Source organism: Neovison vison, chromosome 5 (assembly GCF_020171115.1).
Source record: "Neovison vison isolate M4711 chromosome 5, ASM_NN_V1, whole genome shotgun sequence".
NCBI lineage: Eukaryota > Metazoa > Chordata > Mammalia > Carnivora > Mustelidae > Neogale > Neogale vison.
In genome coordinates, this window is record NC_058095.1 from 26,051,215 (window position 1) to 26,071,531 (window position 20,317).

General features: G+C 47.6%; 1 protein-coding gene across 1 annotated transcript in view; it reads right to left on the minus strand.

Moving 5' to 3' along the window:
- Positions 1 to 7,419: 7,419 nt before the first annotated feature.
- DOC2B (double C2 domain beta) overlaps positions 7,420 to 20,317 on the minus strand; it is a 30,054-nt gene continuing 17,156 nt past the window's right edge. The window contains exons 7-9 of the mRNA XM_044248194.1: positions 11,136 to 11,217; positions 10,210 to 10,306; positions 7,420 to 9,541 (exon numbers count right to left, since the gene is read on the minus strand). Of these exons, the coding sequence (XP_044104129.1) occupies positions 9,405 to 9,541; positions 10,210 to 10,306; positions 11,136 to 11,217 (316 nt within the window). The 3' untranslated portion in view covers positions 7,420 to 9,404. The remainder of the gene's footprint in view (positions 9,542 to 10,209; positions 10,307 to 11,135; positions 11,218 to 20,317) is intronic.

Sequence of the window (20,317 nt, forward strand, 5' to 3'; positions counted from 1 at the left end):
TTGCGCATTGGGGAGCCTTTTTCTCCCTCTGCCTGCTCTTCCCCTGCTTGCACATACACACTCTCTCTCTCTAACAAATAAATAAAATCTTTAAAAAAAAAAAAAGAGTTGAGGGGCACCTGGGTGGCTCAGTGGGTTAAAGCCTCTGCCTTTGGCTCAGGTCATGATCTCAGGGTCCTGGGATTGAGCCCCGCATCGGGCTCTCTGCTCAGCAGGGAGCCTCCTTCCCCTCTGTCTCTGCCTGCTGTTCTGCCTACTTGTGATCTCTCACTCTCTGTCAAATAAATAAATAAAATCTTTAAAAAAAAAAAAGAGTTGAATGCTTAACTGACAGAGCCACTCAGATACCCCCCTTTTGGTATCTTTAAAAGAGCATATCAGTGTTTAAAGTAAATTTATAACATGGTATCATGGGGTTAGTAGCTACATATGGCAATGATAACAAGTACGAATAACTGAAACACTGGAGGTGTTCAACAGAAGATGTGAGCAGAAGGAAGGAAGGATCAATGAACTTGAAGAAAAGGTAGGAAAACTGGATATCCACAAGCAAAGAATGAAGTTAGACATTTACCATACAGGAAAACTGAGGGGAAAACAAACTTAAGAGCTAAAACCATAGAACTCTTAGAAGAGGGTCACGTGGGTGGCTTAGTCAGTTAAGCATCTGCTATAAGCTCAGGTCATGATCCCAGGGTCCTGAGATGGAGCCCTGTGTTGGGCTCCCTGATCAGCGGGAGACTGCTTCTCCCTCTCCCTCTGCCCACCCTGCTTGTGTCCTCGCATGCTCTCTCAAATAAATATTAAAAAAGAAAACAAAAACAAAAACAAAACTCTTAGGAGAACATGGGCAAACTTCATGATGTTGGATTTGGTGATGATATCTTAGCAAAAACCTCAGGCAAGAAAAGAAAATAAATTAGAATTTAAAAAGATTTTATTTATTTGACAGAACCTGCAGGGGGACTGGCATGGAGAGAGGAAGAAGCAGGGTCCCCACTGAGCAGGGAGCCTGATGTGGGGCTCAGTCCCTGGGCCCTGGGATCATGACCTGAGCCAAAGGCAGACACTTAACTGACTGAGCCACCTAGGTGCCCCTAAATTAGTCTTAAAATGAAGAACATATTGTGGATCAAAGGAGACTATCAAGAGTGATAATAACCCATGGAATAGGATAAAACATAAGTTATATATCTGATATGGGATTAATATCCAGAACAAAGAACGCTCACAATTCAACAATGAAAAGAAGTTAATTCAAAAATGACTTAAGTGGACATTTCTGCAAAGAAGGTATAAAAATGGCCAATAAGCACATGAAAATACTCTCAACCTCACCGTCATGAGGTAAATGAAAAAGCCACAGTAAGATACCGCTCTACATCCATTAGGACAGCTATTATAAAGGCAAACACAATAGTAAGTTTTGGTGAGGATGTGGAGAAGATGGAGCCTTTGTGCATTGCTAGTAGGAATGTATTATGTAGCCACTGTGGGAAACAGTTTGGTGGATCCTCAAAAAGTTAAATGTTGATTCACCATATGTCCCAATGATTCTACACCTAGGCATAGACCCAAAGAACCAAAACAGGGACTTAGATACCTGTACAATGTTCCTAGCAGCATTATTCATAAGAGCCAAAAGATGGAAACAACCTAAGTATTCAGCAACAGATGAGTGATGGGTTGACCGGCTCGCTCAGTCAGTGGAGCATATGACTCTTGTTCTCAGGATCATGAGTTCAAGCACCACTTGGGGGCACAGAGCTCACTTAAAAAACCATACAGGTGAATACAGATAAACACAATGGGGTATATTCATCTTTTTCAGTCATAAAAGGAACAAAGTTCTGATAAGTACTACAACATGGAGGAGACTTGAAAATATTATGCTGAATGAGATAAGCCAGTCATAACAAAACAAGTATGTGATTCTAATTATATAAGGTACTTAGAATAGGCAGTTCATAAAGACAGTAAAATAGAGGATACCAAGGGCTGAGTTGGGGGGGTGGGGAATAGGGAGTTCTTTTGTTTAATGAGTACAGTGTATCAGTTTGGGATGATGAAAAACTTCTGGAACTAGTTGTGATGTTTGTACCAGATTATGAATGTACTTAATACAAGTGAATTGTCAACTTAAAAATGGTTAAAATGCTTTTTTTTTTTTTTCCCTAAAGAAAGGCAGACTGCCACATGTGGCGCCTCATTTGGATGTGTCTGGAGTCTTGGAAGCCTGACTACCCTGTTTTCCTATGAATGGATCTTGAAAGCTGGTTTGGAGGTTCCAGCAGATGAGCACAGCTACTTATATACCCTTGACTGAAGAACGGGCCTCCTCCGTCAGGGAAAGTTGTCCTCTTTGGGCTCACAGCTTTGGAGGGACACACGTGGAGCAGTGGAGGAGGAAGGAGACACCTGCCTAGCCAGCCATATCAGCTGAGTCAACTTTGGTGATCAGGAGGGTGACAGATGTCACAACCAGACTGCCCTCACAACCTAAAATGAAAAATTTTATTTATATCTTACCACAATGAAATAATTTTTCACAGTGAAATAATTGAGAAGGATTGTCCTCTACACTCAATTTTATTTACTTATATTTATTTATTTTGCATTTTGAATCTTTTTTATTAACATATAATGTATTGTTTCAGGGCTACAGGTCTGTGATTCATCAGTCTTATACAATTCACAGCACTCACCACAACACATAGCCTCCCCAGTGTCCATCACCCAGCCACCCCATCCCTTCCACCCCCCTCCACTCCAGCAACCCTCAGTTTGTTTCCTGCGATTATGAGTCTTTTATGGTTTGTCTCCCTCTCTGGTTTCTTCTTGTTTCATTTTTTCCTCTCTTCCCCTGTGATCCTCTGCCTTGTTTCTCAAATTCCATGTATTAGTGAGATCAGGTTATAATTGTCTTTCTCTGACTTATTTCACTTAGCATAATACCCTCTAGTTCCATCCACTGCATTGCAAATGGTAAAATTTCATTTTTGATGGCTGCATAATATTCGTGTGTGTGTGTGTGCATGCGCGCGCACGCGCAACACGTGTCCCACATCTTCATCCATTCATCTGTTGATGGACAGTTGAGGCTTTTTCTGTATTTTTGCTGTTGTCTACACTCAATTTTAATTTTGCTTTGTTCCCTTCACTTTCTATTATGCATTTCCAAGACATTTCACCATGTTTATAATAATTAAAAATGGAAATGACTACATGACTTTCTAGCCTTCAGATGGGCCATAATGGAAGTTAGGTCAATTCCTTTTTCTTTAGTGTTTTGGTTGTTTGCCAGCCTTTGCTTTTTGAATGGTTACTGCCCTAGAATACTATGGTGATGCTTTTTCACTTTTGTCCCCCTTTCTTCCCGTGGCTGGCACCTCTTCCTCTTTTCCTACTGACTTAGGGACTTCTTTTGAAATACTTGCTTGACCCTGTGTGCCTTGCCCATAGCCATGGTTTTATCATGTAACCTCACTCCCTGGCCCTTTGACCCCAAGGAGGTGAGTTATAATCTGAACTGAGCCATTTCTCTCCTGAGAAGCTAAATAGGAGTCAGAAAACTTTTCCTAGGTAGCAGTGGCTGAAAAGCTACCCTGACTTGGGGCTGAGGCCACCATTTTGGATCATTTATGTACTGATGAATCAGAAAGCCTGTGCTGACGGAGGCAGGATGGAGGAAGATGCAGAGCAAGTGAAGAAAACCCAGGAGGCTCTGAGAGATATTGATTTCTCAGTTTTCTGATTCTCACAAAGTAGTAATTTCATTGGCTCACAGCTAGCTCCTGGAAGTCCACACAAGTGCTATGATCCCAGTTCAGCATATTCTCCAGAAAAGAGATCTTGCCTACCTGTGTCCAGGTCACACACAGAAGGGAATTGGGTCCTATGACGGATAGGGATCCACTGAGCAGAGGTGAGCATCGCATTTGATCAAGATGACAGCAAGGACCCTGAGAGAGAGCCCTGGAAAATCTTTCCTGGCCAAGCAGGAGCCTGCTAGTTCTGGGAGTTTGGGGAATGAAGAAGGCTGAACCTACAAGAAACCTAGTGGGACCCGGCCATCTTCCACTAGACCTGGCAACACCATTTTCTTCTTACAGCAGCACAGGGTAGAGATTGATAGTATGAGTTCTTGGGCCACAAGGCTTGGGCCCAAACCCCAGCTCTACCTTTTAATTATTCCTTGAGCATGGTCCTCTGTTCCTCAGTTTTCCTACAAAATGGGGATTGAAACCGTATCATAATCATGAGGATTAAATGGGTGTAATAAAGTAGTCTGCATGTCTGAGAGTTCTATATGGGTGTTATGGCTGCTGGTATTTCAGTTCTGACACCTTCTTTCTGGTTCCTATTATTTTCTTAGAGTCCTTAAATCCCTTCCTGCTTGAAATAGCATAAGAACTGATTGCCCTTCCTCAAATGATTCTTAAAGATTTTATTTATTTGAGAGGGGGAATGACAGAGAGAGAAAGGGAGAGGAGAGAATATGAGCAGGAGAGGAGCAGAGGGAGAAGCAGACTCCCCTTTGAGCAGGGAGCCAAATGTGGGGCTTGATCCCAGGACTCCAGAATCATGACCTGAGTTGAAGGTAGATGCTTAACTGACTGAGCTGCCCAGGCATCCCTGAGCCTTCTCTTCTCTTCTCTGGGCTTATGTGAGGTTTGCTGCCTTCACTGTGGTGAAATAGCCCAGAGACTATCAGTTTGTCCTCTGCCAGAACTGAAATAAGCTCTCATCTCACACAAAGTGAAAACCCAGTCTTTATAAAGTCATCTGGTCCCCTGTTCTGTGCTCTCATTTAGGGCTCTTCCCTTGCCGCACCCTGCTCTGGCCCCACTAGCCTCTGCTATTCTCAGTCATGCCACACCTGCCCTTATCACTAGGGATACTGGCCATTCCTTCCCTCCTCTGCACACCCCCCCCCCTGCCTAAAACATTCCACTTCAGGTATCTCCACAGCTCGTCCCCCCAACCCTCTATGTCTTAGCTCAAAAGTCACCTTTGGAGAACTGCCTCACCTACCTGTTTAACCCAAACCCCGTTCCCAACCTTTTTTTTTTTTTTTTTTAAAGTGATTTCTACCTGCCATGTGGAACTCAAACTCATGAGCCAGAGATGAAGTTACACGCTCCACTGATGGGGCCGGCTAGGTACCCCTATTGCCATCTTTTTTTTTTTTTTTTAAAGATTTTATCTATTTATTTGTCAGAGACAGAGGGAGAGAGAGCGAGTGAGCACAGGCAGACAGAGTGGCAGGCAGAGGCAGAGGGAGAAGCAGGCTCCCTGCTGAGCAAGGAGCCCGATGTGGGACTCGATCCCAGAACCCTGGGATCATGACCTGAGCCGAAGGCAGCGGCTTAACCCAGTGAGCCACCCAGGCATCCCCCTATTGCCATCTTTTAACATGCTAGATTTATTGTCTGTTGGCTGTCTTGCTGAGGAATCTGGCCCAGATGCCTGGACCAGGGCCTGGTGGTAGTTAATACTCCACAGCTGTTCGTTGAATGAGTGGCTGACACCATGGCATGCTGATCCGGGTGTAAAAAGTCTTGGCATTAGTTGAATCCTGGTTGTGTCACTTACCAGTTGTGTGATTCAGCATGGATATTTAACCTCTCTGAGCCTTAGTTTTCCTGTCTGTAACTTGAGACCCACCTCTATTGAGTGCTTGGTGAAGAGTTAAGGGAGACAATGTGCTGAGTGAGCCTCAGTTGCCATTCTCTCGTTCTTTCCGGTCCTTTCATTGAAATCTTTTTTTTTTTTTTTTAAAGATTTTATTTATTTGATAGATCACAAGTAGGCAGAGAGGCAGCAGAGGGGGAAGCAGGCTCCCTGCTGAGCAGAGAGCCTGATGTGGGGCTCCATCCCAGGACTCTGGGATCATGACCTGAGCCAAAGGCAGAGGCACCCACTGAGCCACCCAGGCGCCCCTCATCGAAATCTTTTTAAAGGAGTCTCTCAAGCCAATGAGATTGCAGTGAACGTTTTCATTTACTTTTGAATTATAGGTCATTATAAATATTAACAAATAAGACTTAAAAAGGACACCTCGAGGTCAGATGAAAAGTACAAAAATTGTGTGTGGGGCTTCAGTTTAAGGACTTTTTCTGCAGCCGCCACATGGTAGCAAAACGGTGTTAAGCAGTGCACGAGTCTGCGTCGACGACAGCCAGAGTCCATGCATCGGGAGGTTGTCTCGGTTTGGGAAGAAAACGGTGGGACATGCACGGGCCGGGAGGGGCAGTTCCTCGCTCTTGCCGCTAGGGGTCAGGAGGTTACCGCTTCAGGGTGGAAGATGGGCCCGTCTGGGATTGGCTAGTGTGGCGGTGGGAGGCGGGGTTGGAGGAGGGTGCAGCGCGCCATCGGGCGACTTCCTGGTGAGGGACACCAGACTTTGGGATTACTTTTTCCTGGGGGGTGGGGAGGGGCATCAACGATCCCGTCTTTGTGTGGGGCTGACAGACCAAAGAAAAGATGCCAGTTTAAGGTCAAAGGCAGAGCTGATGACTGGAGTTTCCAGAAAAGCTTTAACAGAAATACAATCTGCAAGGGGTCAGGAGCAGTGCCAGAGTCCTGGTGAAGATTCCCTCACTCCCTGGGGAGGTGCGGGGGTGGGGGGGGGTGCTCCTCTCTAAATGCCCCACCCTCCACTTAGGCTGGTTGTCCGGAAGACCCATCTTCCATCCTGTCCCTGTGGTCTGCTGGGACCATCTTGCAGGACCAAGTCTACCCTGGCACAGCCTGGGGTGGGCAGTAGGGAGCCCTAAATGGGCTTCTTAGACTCGCCGGGTCCCAGTTTCCCCCGTAGACTCATGGTCCCTTCTAGCCTTGTCATTCAACATTTCAGTATCTTCCCAAAGCAGCGCTGCAGCTCCTTTCCTAATGAGGCCCTCCAAGAGGCAAAGCTAGCAGGTATCCAGGGCTCACAGCCAGGAGGTCCCTCAAAAATAGGCTGTCTCTTTTCTTAGTCCCCCAGAGGTTCCCCCCATTCCGGCATTGGGGAGAAAAGAGGAGCCCTTGCCTCAACCCCCAGGAGGAGGAAGGCCTGACCCACAGACGCAGAGGTTAGGGAGGGATAGCTGAGTTCTGGGCCTGGACAGTGGGAACCTCTGAGAAAGCTCCAAGTGGATCAGTGATTTCAAAGCCATCTAGGGGATGAGGCAGCTCTCATCAGGCATCCCCTTCATCAAGCACCAGAGCTTCCCAAGTCTTCTGTTTGCTGAGCCCTCCACAGCCCAGGAGAGAGAGGACTGGGGAGTATGATCTCCCAGACAACCAGAGGGTGTGGCAGTCACAGGACCTGGGCTGAGGCCTGGTTTGCCCTTTCCCCACTGTGTGACATTGACAAACTACTCAGCCTCTCTGAATCTGTTTCTTCATCCGCCAAATGAGGACAAACCCACCTCCTAGAATTGTGAAAAATTCATTAAGACAGTGCATGTAAAACCCTTAACATACACAAAGCCGCCTCAAGGACAGGAAAACCAAGGCTATGTGGCCAGCCAAGTTGCCAGGTGCGGTGTGGGGGCTGGAGTGCTGTTGTCCCAGCAGACTGGGAAAGGGCTGATGGGCACTTGGTGGGATTTGAATCATCACCCTAGGCCTCAGATGGTGATGTGCTTTGTGTCTGCAGCAGGCAGGGCTGAGCCCCAGGCAGGCAGCTAACAGGACAGACCTCTGGTGCAGGAGCCCAGCACCCTCCTTCTCTTGAAGCATGGTGTCCAGAGCTCTGGGCTGGGGGTGAGGCAGGGACCTGGAAGCCTGGCCTACCCCAGCTGTGGCAGGGTGGGGAGGCCTCACTCAGGAAGGTCACTTTCCCTCTCTGGGGCTCTGTTTTCTGTTAGTGCAGTGCTGGGGCAAACAAAGAAATTCCCTGGTTCTGCATTTGTTCGTACAGCAGTCTTGAAGGCCCCTTGGTAGGCAGGAAAAACTTGGGGCTTCACATCTTGGCCCCCAAATTCCGATGCCCTCAATCTGACTCAGGGTGCCAGGCCCACCAAGCAGCGTGTTTCTCTCAGCTCTTGGAGGGAGGAGCCAGCCTCATAGGCCTCTCAGAAAGGAGGCCCTGGACTGCCACCCAGCACTCCTGAAAGGGACATCAGGGGCCACAGTAAGGCCAGGATATTTGGGCATTCACCTGGATTTCTCACTCCCCAGGCCTGAACTCTGATGGGTTGGGTGAAAGGAAGAAGAGGGTCAAGATGAGGACTTTTTGCTTCTTTTCATGAAAAAAAAAAAAAAGGCGGGGGGAGCTGGGGGCCCTTTTCTTGATTATAGCTGACCTCATGCTTAAGCTGAGAGGCAGAATCCATCCTCCAGGTTCCTTGGGAGAAACAAGATTAAAGGTGGGAGAATTGGATCTGAAGACTGAACTTAACCCTGCCCCAAGATCAGTTTCACCACAGTGCTTCCCTCAGTTCCCCCAAAGCTATGAGCTCGGGCTGGCCTGGCAGGCAGGGGTGGGTGATGTCACCTCTAAGCCCCACTCCTGTCCTAACACACTGTCTCCAGCGTGAGTCCCCAGGTCTTGCACAATGACCCTTGCCCATTCACCAGCCTCTCCTGTCTAGGTTTTTACAGATCATTCCCACGGCACACATTGCCATTATACTTCGGCTGCCCAGAAACTCCACTCACCCTTCAAGACCTTGCTGAAGCATCACCTCCTCGGGGAAGCCCTCCCTGCCTCTCAGCAGGGTCAGAGTCCATGGCACTCACAGGTATGTCAGCCTGGCCTTGGTATTCCTCATTCCCCATTGTAGTGGTTTGTTTTTAGCTCCTTGATTAGACAAGGAACTCAGAGGCAGGCCCTGGGTCTCATTCATCTCCAATGGGTTTTTGCATCATTGAGTGAAGTGCTTGCCAGTTGCCCAGGTTGAGTAAAGTTGGAACTTTACCATACTCCCTGCTCTTGGGTCAGCTTTTACCCACCTGCCCAGTAATGCCAGAGATGAACAGATGTAGTAAGAACCTCCTTTTGGGAACGATTTCCCAAATCTCCTTCCCCCGCATGCCCCTCTCCCTAATGTCTCTCTCGGGAGTTCTCAGTGGCCCTGCCAAAGCACCCCTACATTTCTGTTCTCTCAGCCTGGGGTCCCCGTGACTTACTGCTGACCTCCAGTAAGGCCCTCACCACCGGGATGACCCCATTCCCTTCCCTGGTGTGGGTGCCAAAAGCAGGCCCAGCTCTCTGGCCTTGCTGTCCCTAGGAGTGGCTGAGCCCTCCACAGCCTCCAAGCAGGGGCCGCGGTGGCTCAGTGTCCGAGCAGGCACCCCGGCTCTCCCCCGAGATGAGGGCCGAGGCCCTTGGTGGCAGCTGAGGAGGCCCAGGGCCAGGCCGGTGCTGGGCCAGGAGACAGGCAGGGGTGGGTGCGGCAGCAGGTGGGGGCTGGTCAGTCGCTGAGCACAGCCCCTGGGAGCTCGTTGGTGAGAGTGTGCCAGCGCTCTATCCGCTTGTCCTTGTTTTTCAGGCAGTCAAACCAGTGCTTCAGGCGCTCACCCTTAGCGTTGATGCCCAGGACCACGCCGCCTGCAAAAACAGAGCCAAGTGGGTAGCCGGGGACACGGTGACTCCCAGGGGCCTGCGGACAAGTGCTCCCATAAGACTGTCCCTCTGGACCCAGAGCCCCTACCCCAAAACCACCCTCTCCAGATTCTGTATGCCAAGGCTCTACACTCTACCCTGCCCACCAGACTCTGAGGGTGGGCAGTGGTCTGACCACATGCCACACTCTTAGCCTGCCCCCTCTTCCCCTGCCCATTCAGGGCCCTGGGATCCTGTCCTTCCCCTCTCCGGGACCGGAACGATGCATGGGGGGGGAGAGGGGGTGAAGGACATCGTCCTATGTTAAGGGCCAAGGGCTGGGCACAGTTCTTCTATGTACAGCCATGAAACTGACCAGGAGTTCAGGGCCACAGGGGCTGAGTACAGGCCAAAGCACTGACCATCATCACCTCTCACCCCTGCCCCACCACAGACTTCTGTGTGACCCTCCCAGGCCTCTCTATTCCTCTGTCACATGGAGTCAGGCTGGATAAGGTCTGAGGCCCCCTGTGTCTGAGGGCAGATAGTCTGGGGAAAGCTGGGGCCGTAGAGGCCAGGAAAGGAGGGGCTATGTCCTGGATTCAGGACCACTGCCCTCTGTGAACCCAGAACAGGCCATGAAGCCAAACAGCATTCTCACTGTGTGCTCTTACCAATGAAATCGTTGGATTTTCCAATGTCATAATCCCAAACAGTGACTTCCAGGGTCTTCTTGGCCAGGTCCCCATGCTTAATCTCATAACAGAATTCCTGGTGGCCAGAAGAAGAGAGTCAGGATCAGCACCACAGGGCCTGGAACTTGGACAGGAAGGCTCCGAGGTGTGGCAAGGGGATACATGAGTGGAAGGAGAGAGGAATGGAGGGGGGGGTGGTCAGACAAGGGTAGATTCTCACCCACTCCACCCGCTTCTGCCTGAGAGTCTGGTTGGGGTCCTCAGAGTCCCCTACCCTCCTACCTGCTTCTCTGGCACTGAAGCTGCTCTCTCCAGATCATCCCCCAAGAGCCTGGCAGATCAATACACACATGCTGGCCTTGGTGTGCTTGACCTGTCTTGGGGGTCTCACTCTGCTCACCACTCCCTTCTTTGTGCAACTCTGTCTTCCACAGGCTCCTGGGATGATCTGACATCTGGTATCCCCTTCACTCAGTTACTCGGCTCTGCCCTAGGCCCCTCTGCTCCTCTCCAGATGTATCTGCTCCCAAGGCTGAGGACCTACGGATTCATCTGGACCAGACCTCAAGGCTCTGGGGCATCTCACATTCTCCCATCCCACACAGAGCTTTCTCCATCTTGTTTGAACCTCCCTTCTTGCTGTTGGGTGCCCTCATCCCCCCTCCACATCCTACCTTGCCACATCTCATTAATATGGTCCTCAGAAGAGCTTTGCAGGCTTCCCTGCCCCTCCATCTCTACCACCCTGGCCTGTCTCTCTCCTGCCCCGGGTGGCAGGTTCTCTCCTGGTGACCCCTTCCACCTCAGGGTTCCCACAGTAGCCCTTGGAAAACCCAGTCCCCTCAGTCTCCCTACCCCTAGGGGAGTGCAAGCAGCTTCCCAGCAGCTTCACCAGCCCCTTGTACCTCATTGAATTCAGGGTTCAGGGTCTTCTTCTTTACTGCTGTCTTATGTTTAGATTTCTTGTCCACATCTGGCTTCAGGTATCTGGAATTATAACCAACCAATGAGAGTGTGGTGAGAAGCTATGGGTACAGCTGGAGCCAGCAGGGCTTGGAAGAGCTTTTTGTTCCCTGGGCCTCCTGTTCCTACCCATCATAAGCTACCCCAGCACCACTCTGTGGCAAAGGTTAGTGGTCAGCTGCCGTGGGAGAAGCAAGTGGTTCCTTTGTCACCTAGACTTCTGTCTATGCCCATTTCTGAAATTAACCACGGAGTCCCCTTCTCCCCTGGAGGTCTTTCCTTGTTTCTGGAAGTCTAATTTCATAAAGCTTTCATTTCCCACCAGAAAAACATTTTTAGCAGAGTTGGTCCCTTGTGAGAGAGGCTCAGAGAGGTAGAGGCACTTGCCTAAGGTCACACAGCTGCTCAGCACAGGGCTGGTACTCAGAAGCTGGGGCAGGAGTTCTTTGCAGAACTTCTTACCCTGTCCTGAAGAGACACTTGAGAGTGCTTTGGGGGTGGGGCCTACACCTGGCACCCTGCTGGGAGCTCAGTACACTGGGTAGGTCAGCAAACATCTGTTGAATGGCTGAGTCCCTAGAAGTGAAATTACCCACTCAAAGGCACACATGTATCAAACTTCTTCCTTCATTACGCAAAACTGTCCTCTGAAAAGGCCATATAGATGAGGCTCAGTGTGGTCAACAAAGCTGAGTATCATTGCCTTAAAAATCCTTGCTGGTTTGCAGTAATCTCTTTTTTTTTTTTTTTAAAGATTTTATTTATTTATTTGACAGAGAGAAATCACAAGTAGACGGAGAGGCAGGCAGAGAGAGAGAGAGGGAAGCAGGCTCCCTGCTGAGCAGAGAGCCCGACACGGGACTCGATCCCAGGACCCTGAGATCACGACCTGAGCCGAAGGCAGCGGCTTAACCCACTGAGCCACCCAGGGGCCCCTGCAGTAATCTCTTGAACCTCAGCCTTAGTAACATATTTATGGATGGTCTCCGCAGGCAAGGGAAACAAAAGCAAAAAATAAACTAGTGGGGATACACTAAAATGAAAAGCTTTTGCACAGCAAAGAAAACCAATAAATTGAAAAGACAACTTACCGGATAAGAGAAGATATTTGCAAATGGTTTATCAGACAAGGGGCTAATACCCAAAATATATAAAGAACTTATACAACTCAACATCAGAAAACCCCCCAAATAATTTGATTTAAAAATGGGCAGGGAACCTGAAAAGACATTTTTTTCTTTTTTAAAAGATTTTATTTATTTATTTGTCTGAGAGAGTGAGCACAGGCAGACAGAGAGGCAGAGGGAGAAGCAGGCTCTCTGCGGAGCAAGGAGCCCAACGTGGGCTCGATCCCAGGATGCTGGGATCATGACCTGAGGCGAAGGCAGCTGCTTAACCAACTGAGCCACCCAGGCGTCCCTGAAAAGACATTTTTCTAAAGAAGACATACAGATGGCAACAGATACATGAAACCAATAATCATCAGGGAAATGTAAATCAAAACCATGATGAGATACCACCTCACACCAGGTAGAATGGCCAGTATCAAAAAGACAAGACGTCAGTGTTGGCAAAGAAGTGGAGACGAGGAGGGGCACCTGGGTGGCTCAGATGGTTAAGCATCTGCCTTCAGCTCAGGTTATGATCCCAGGGTCCTCAGATCAGGCCCCGCATTGGGCTCCCTGCTAGGCAAGAGCCTGCTTCTCCCTGTCCCTCTGCCTGCTGCTTTCCCTGCTTGTGCTCATTCACTCTGTCAAATGAATAAATAAAATCTTAAAAAAAAAAAAGGTGTGAAGAAGAGGGAACCCTCATTCACTGTTGGTGGGAAATGTAAATTGGTGGAAAACCACTGTGGAAAACAGTATGGAGGCTCCTCAAGAGATTAAAACTAGAAGCACCAAATTCCATTACTGGGTATTTACTCAAAGAAAATGAAAACACTAATTCAAAAAGCTATATCTACTCCTGTGTTTACTGAAGCATTATATGTAACAGCCAAATGATGGAAGCAACCCAAGTGTCCACTGATGGCTGAGTGGATAAAGATGTGGCGCATGTGTGCATGTGTGTATACTGTATGTGTCTGTACACACAGAGCATATGTAGGTGTGTTTGTATAAGCACATGTATACACATGCACAGCCACTGCAGCAGTACCCGTAGGACCGGATGAGATACTACTATCTGTGGCAAAATGGATGGACCTAGAGGGTGCTACGCTAAGTGAAATAAGTCAAACAAATACTATAATTTCACTTCCATATGAAATCTGAAAAACAAAGCAAATGCACAAAAAAGCAGAATCATCCTCATAAACAGAGAACCAAACTGGTGGTTGCCAGAGGGGAGGGGGAGGATGGAGAGGGGAAAGTGACATAGATTAAGGGAATTAGAGGTACAGATGTCTAGGTATTTAAAAAAAAAAAATCCTTGCTGGTTTGAAAGGTAGAAAGTGGTATCTTGTTACTGATTCTTGTTACATAAATAACACTAGTTCAATATAAACACACTACAGGATAGGTATTGAAGGAATCTGGGGTGGGCGAGAGAAATGAAGACAGATCCACACAAACACCTGTTCTTTAGCAGCTGTAGGCAGTCATCAATAGCTGGAAATTCACAAAAACCAATAGGAAATGCTTAACAAAATGGCAGTAAGTGCACACCTATCAGTAATGACTTTAAGTCTAAATGGTCTAAATGCTCCAATCAAAAGACAGGGTGACAGAATCAATAAAAATGACTTGACTCATCCATATGCTGTCTACAGGATACTCAGTTCATATTTAAAGACAGAGACTGAAAATGAAAAGATGGGAAAAGATATGCCATGCCAGTGGAAGCAGGGGTGAGGGTGAGCAGGGTGAGTAGGGGGGCAGCTGGGGTAGCAATACTTACTGACAGACAAGATAGATTTTAACTCAAAGACTAAGAAGACACAAGGACATTTTAAAATGATGAGGGGGTCAATCCAACAAGAAAATACAATAGTTATAAATATCTATGTACCCAACATTGTAGCATCTAAATGCATAAAGCAAATATGAACAGACATAAAGAAGAAAGTAATATAATAATAGTAGGTGACTAACACCCCAATTACATCAATGGGTAGATCACCAGGCAGAAAATCAATAAGGAAACAGTGTCTTTCAATGGCACATTAGACCAGACGGACTTAACAGACATGTACAGAGCTTTCCATCTAAAAACAAGACGACAACACATTCTTTTCAGAATTCTTTTCAACACACATGGAACATTCTGCAGGACTGATCATCTGTCAGGCCACAAAACATTTAAGGGGCGCCTGGGTGGCTCAGTCAGTTAAGCGTCTGACTCTTGATTTTAGCTCAGGTCATGCTTTCAAGGTTGTGAGATGGACCTCCATGTCAGGCTCCACGCTCAGCATGGGAATCTCTCTCTCTCTCTCTCCTCTCTCGCCCTCTGCCCATTCCCCTGCTCTCTCAAGTTAAAAAAAAAATACTTTAAAAACTCTACATTTAAGAAGACAGAAATCAGGGGGACCTGGGTGGCTCAGTTGTTAAGTGTCTGCCTTTGGCTCAGGTCATGATCCCAGGGTCCTGGGATCGAGCCCCACGTGGGTCTCTGTGCTCAGCAGGCAGCCTGTTTCCCCCTCCTCTCTCTGCCTGCCTCTCTGCCTACTTGTGAACTCTCTCTGTCAAATAAATAAAATCTTTTTAAAAAAATCATGGAGCACTACGTCAAAACTAATGATGTATTGTATGGTGACTAACATAATTTTTGAAAAAAGGAAAATAAAGAAATGAAGGAACTGACCACAATACAAATGATTACAAGAGATTACTATGAAAAATTACATGCCAACAACCTTGCAGAAATCAGTAAGTTTCTGAAAAGCATACAATCTTCCAAAACTAATGAAAAAGATAAAAATCTGAGCAGACTGATGGCTAGTAATGAAGTTGAATCAGCAATCAAAACATCACTCCCAACAAACCAAAGTCCAAGACCAGATGGATTCGCAGGTGATTTCTACCAAACATTTAAGGAGGAGTTAACACCTATTCTCTTTAAACTAGCCCAAAAAATGGAAGAAGAAAAGCCTCCCAATACATTCTGTGAACACTGTATTAGCCTGATACCCTAACCAGACAAAGACACTCCAAGACAAACCCACAGCTAACATCATATTTGGTGAAAACCTGAGAGTGTTTGTTCTTAGATCAGGAACAAAACAAGGGCACTTGTCATTTTTATTCAACACAGTACTAGAAGTCCTAGGCACAGCAATCAGATAAGAAATGAAAAGGCATCCATATTGTTATGGAAGAAGTAAAACTGTCACTATTAGCAGGTGACATGATTCTATACAGAGGAAACTTCTAAAGAGTCCAGCAAAGAACTGCCAGAATAAGTGAATTCAGTGAAGTTGCAGGATACATAATTTTTTTTTAAAGATTTTATTTATTTATTTGACAGAGAGAGATTACAAGTAGGCAGAGAGGCAGGCAGAGAGAGAGAGGAGGAAGCAGGCTCCCTGCTGAGCAGAGAGCCGGATGTAGGACTCGATCCCAGGACCCTGAGATCATGACCTGAGCTGAAGGCAGCGGCTTAACCCACTGAGCCACCCAGGCGCCCAGGATACATAATTAATACACAGAAATCTGTCGCATTTCTATGCACTAATAGTGCGTTAGCAGAAAGAGAAATTAAGAAAAGAATCCCAGGTGGGGCACCTGGGTGGCTCAGTGGGTTAAGCCTCTGCCTTCGGCTCAGGTCATGATCTCAGAGTCCTGGGATCGAGTTCTGCATCGGGTTCTCTGCTCAGCAGGGAGCCTGCTTCCTCCTCTCTCTCTGCCTCTCTGCCTACTTGTGATCTCCATCTGTCAAATAAATAAAATCTTAAAAAAGAAAGAAAGAAAGAAAGAAAGAAAGAAAGAAAGAAAGAAAGAAAGAAAAGAAAAGAAAAGAAAAGAATCCCAGGGTGTTGAGCCACCTGGGTGCCTCAGTCAGTTAGATGTCTGGCTTGATTTCAGGTCGGGTCGTGAACTCAGGGTCATAAGATTGAGCCCCATGTTGGGCTCTGCGCTGGGTGTGCAGCCTGCTTGGGATTCTCTCTCTCCCTCTGCCTCCCCCACCCCTACTCACGCTCGCTAAAACAAACAAACCAAAACAGTATGGTACTGGTACAAACACAGGCACATACATCAATGGAACAGAATAGAGAGCCCATAATTAAACCCATGCTTAGATGGTCAATTAATATATAACAAAGGAAGCAAGACTATACAATGGGGAAAAGACAGTCTCTTCAATAAATGGTGCTGAGAAAACTGAACCACTTTTTTTTTTTAACACCACATACAAAAACTCAAAATGGGTTAAAGACTTAAATATAAGACTTGAAACCATAAAACTTCTAGAAGAAAATATAAGCAGCAATCTCTCCGACATTAGCCTTAGCAACATTTTTCTGGACGTGTCTCCTTAGGCAAGGGAAACAAAAGCAAAAATAAGCTACTGGGACTACATCGAACAAAAGAAAACTATCAACAAAATGAAACTTACTGAATGAGAGGATATTTGCAAATGATGTATCTGTTATCAGGCTGAATACCAAAACGTATAAAGAATTTATGCAACTCAGCACCAAAAATATCCGAAGGAAAAGGGGCCAGAATAGTCTGTTTTTTCAAAGACAACACCCAGCTGGACAACAGACAGGGAAAGATGCTCGACATCACGCAGCACCAGGGAGATGCAGATCAAAACCACGAGGAGCTATCGCCTCACGCCTGTCGGGATAACCAGTATGAGAAAGATAAGGAGTAACAAATATGGACAAAGACGTGGAGAAAAAGGAAACTCCATGCACTGTTGGTGGAGATGGAAATTGGGGCAACCACTGTGGAAAAGCATCTAGAGGTGCCTCAAGAAATACCAAGGGGAGGAGCGGCCGGATGGCTCAGGCGGTTAAGCATCCAACTATTGATTGTGGCTCAGGTCATGGCTTCCGGGCGGTGAGATTGAGCCCCGAGTCACACTCTGTGCTCAGTGTGGATTCTGATGGGGATTCTCCCCTCTCTAAATAATTAAAATCTCTTTTTGACACAGAGAGAGAGATCACAAGGAGGCAGAGAGGCAGAGAGAGAGGGGGAAGCAGGCTCCCTGCTGAGCAGAGAGCCCCACGTGGGGCTCAATCCCAGGACCCTGGGATCATGACCTGAGCTGAAGGCAGAGGCTTTAACCCACTGAGCACCCAGGCACCCCTAAATAAATAAAATCTTAAAAAAAAATAAAGCAGAAGCAGACCCCCATAAACACAGAACAAACTGGTGATTGCTAGAGGGGAGAGAGGTGGTCACAGGGATGGGCAAAATGGGTGAAGGGAGGTGGGAGGCACGGACTTTCAGTTCTGGAATGAAACAGGCCCAGGGATGAAAGGCACAGCACGGGGATTGCAGTCAGTGCGGCGGTGACGGTGTTGTATAGTGACAGGTCAGCTACACTTGTGAGCAGAGCGCAGTGTGTAGGGTGGTCCAGTTACTATGCTGTGCACCTGAAACGAATGGAACGTTGTGTGTCAACACTACCCGCCCCCCCCGCCACCCGCCAGAAAAAAAGGAAAGAAAAAGTCAAATGTGCTTCCACATAAAGCAAACTGAGCACAACTTGTGGTGTCTCTACGGACGGGTACTTGGAGAGAAGCACGTGGATGCAAGCAGCTGGATTCAAAAGGCCACATACGCAGAGTTTGCTTTTATAAGAAAGTCTGGAAAAGGCAAAGCCATCGGGACAGAAAACATCTCAGTGGTTGTTGTGGGGGAGCTTTTTGGGTGAAAGAAGGGTTCTGCATCTTGACTGTGGTGGTGGGAACGAGATGGCACACGTCCTCATCCTCGGACCTCCACAAGGGGAGAAACCTCCAGTGTGTAAATTCTACCTCAAGGAACCCGACTTTTAATCCAGCCCAGGACCAGGCAAGTCCTGTCAGCCTGGGCAGGTGAACACTGAGCAGATTTTAAAACTTCACCACCATTTTGGCTTTGGATTAGCTTTCCTTCCGAATGGGAACTCCAGCATCACAAGTACAAATGCGGGCACTTTGCTGCCCGCCCTCCCTCCTGCCCCAGAGACACGGCAACTGTGGCATTCTCTGTGGAGTCTGCGATACACAGATGTACAGACACCGCCTCATACTGTGCGTACTGTTCTGGAGCCTGCTCTTGGGATCAGCACGCTTGGAGAGCCGTCCGTGTTCATTCACCCAGTCTGAAGGGATCCATTTCAACGGCACGCGACTGCATTATATGCATGTACCGCGTCTTACGACTAGTCCCCTGCCGACGACTGCTTGGCTGTTTCTGGTGTCCTGCCACGACGGCAATGCCACCGTGAACAGCGCTTCACCCCTACATGAGTTTCTAGGACACGGACCTGGAGGGGAGATCATGCAGTCCGAGGGAGTGTACATTGGCCTCGCTGACTGGGTGTTACCGACCTTCCCTCCAATGGTTGTAAAGCGTCTCCTGCTGATCTCCGGAATGGTCATGGCATTTCCTCACAGTGGTCTCTAATCCACTGGAATCACGGTTCTGCAAACGGTTGATCTGGGGACCCAATCCTCCCCCCTTTTTTTTTTAATGTGGAAAGCTGGTAGTCCTCCTGGGGCCATGTGCGGGGAACAGCCTTCCCCCAGTGACCCCGATCAGCTTCCTGTTGTACCTGGCATTGCTCCTGGGCTTGGTAGCCTAGGAGTTTTGTTTTGTTTTTAAGATTTTTATTTATTTGACAGAGAGAGAAATCACAAGTAGACAGAGAGGCAGGCTCCCTGCTGAACAGAAAGCTTAGGGCTTGATCCCAGGACCCTGAGACCATGGCCTGAGCCGAAGGCAGGGGCTTAACCCACTGAGCCACCCAGGCATCCCTTGACCTTGGAGTTTTAAGAAGTAACAGCTCTAGGAAAATCTGATTCAGAGGTTGTAGAATGTGCCCTTTTAAAGCATACAACTGAATGGCTTAGTCCATTTAGAGTTGTACAGTTGTCACAGTCAATTCTAGAACATTTCTTCTCCTCAGGAGGAAATCCGGGTACTCCCTCTCCACACCCCCACCCTCCCCCAGCCCCTGGCAACTACTAATCTAATCTGCTTTCTGCATCAATGGATTTGCCTATTTCAGACTTTCACATAAGTGAAATCATATAAGGTGTGGTCCTTTGTGTTTGGTTTCTTTCAGTTAGCATAATCTTGAAATAATCTTTTCAAGATTCAGAGATGTTATACCATGAATAAGGACTTCACTTCTTTAAAAAAATTTTCTTAAGAGAGAAAGAGTGAGCACAATGTGGGGGTGGGGTGGGGGAGAAAGAGCATCTCAAGCTCCATATCCAGTGTGGAGCCTGACAAGGGTCTCGACCCCACAACCCTCAGATCAGGACCTGAGCCAAAAATCAAGTCAGCCTCTTAACCGAGCAAGCCACCCAGGCACCCCTTCACTCCTTTTTATAGCTGAATAACATTGCATCCTGTGGCTGTTTCTCCAATCGTCAGTTGATGGACATCTAGGTGGTTGCCTTCTGTCTATTGCGCATAATGCTGCCTCAAGCGCGCATGCGCAAGCGTTTGTGTGGGCAGGTGTGTCTGCGTCTCTTGGGTAGGTACCTGGGAGTAGGATTGGTAGGTCACACAGTAACTACATGTTTAACTTCTAGAGGAACTGCCAGCCCGTTTTCCGAAGTGGCAGCACCATTTTTGTGACAGGATTTTATTTCTTTACTTAAAAATAAAATCTTTGGGGCGCCTGGGTGGCTCAGTCATTGTGTCTGCCTTCGGCTCAGGTCATGATCTCAGGGTCCTGGGATTGAACCCTGCATCGGGCTCCCTGCTCGGCAGGAAGTCTGCTTCTCCCTCTCCCACTCCGTCTGTTTATGTTCCCTCTCTCGCTGTGTCTGTCGGATAAATAAATCCTTAAGAAAAAAAATAAAATCTTTCAAAATAAATAGATTCTACACCCAGCATGGGGCTCGAACCCACAACCTCAAGCTCAAGAATCACTCACTCACTCACTGAGCCAGCTAGGTGCCCCTGTAGTAGGATTTTAAAACCGACAGAAAGAGAACAGCAGCCAGCGGGAATGG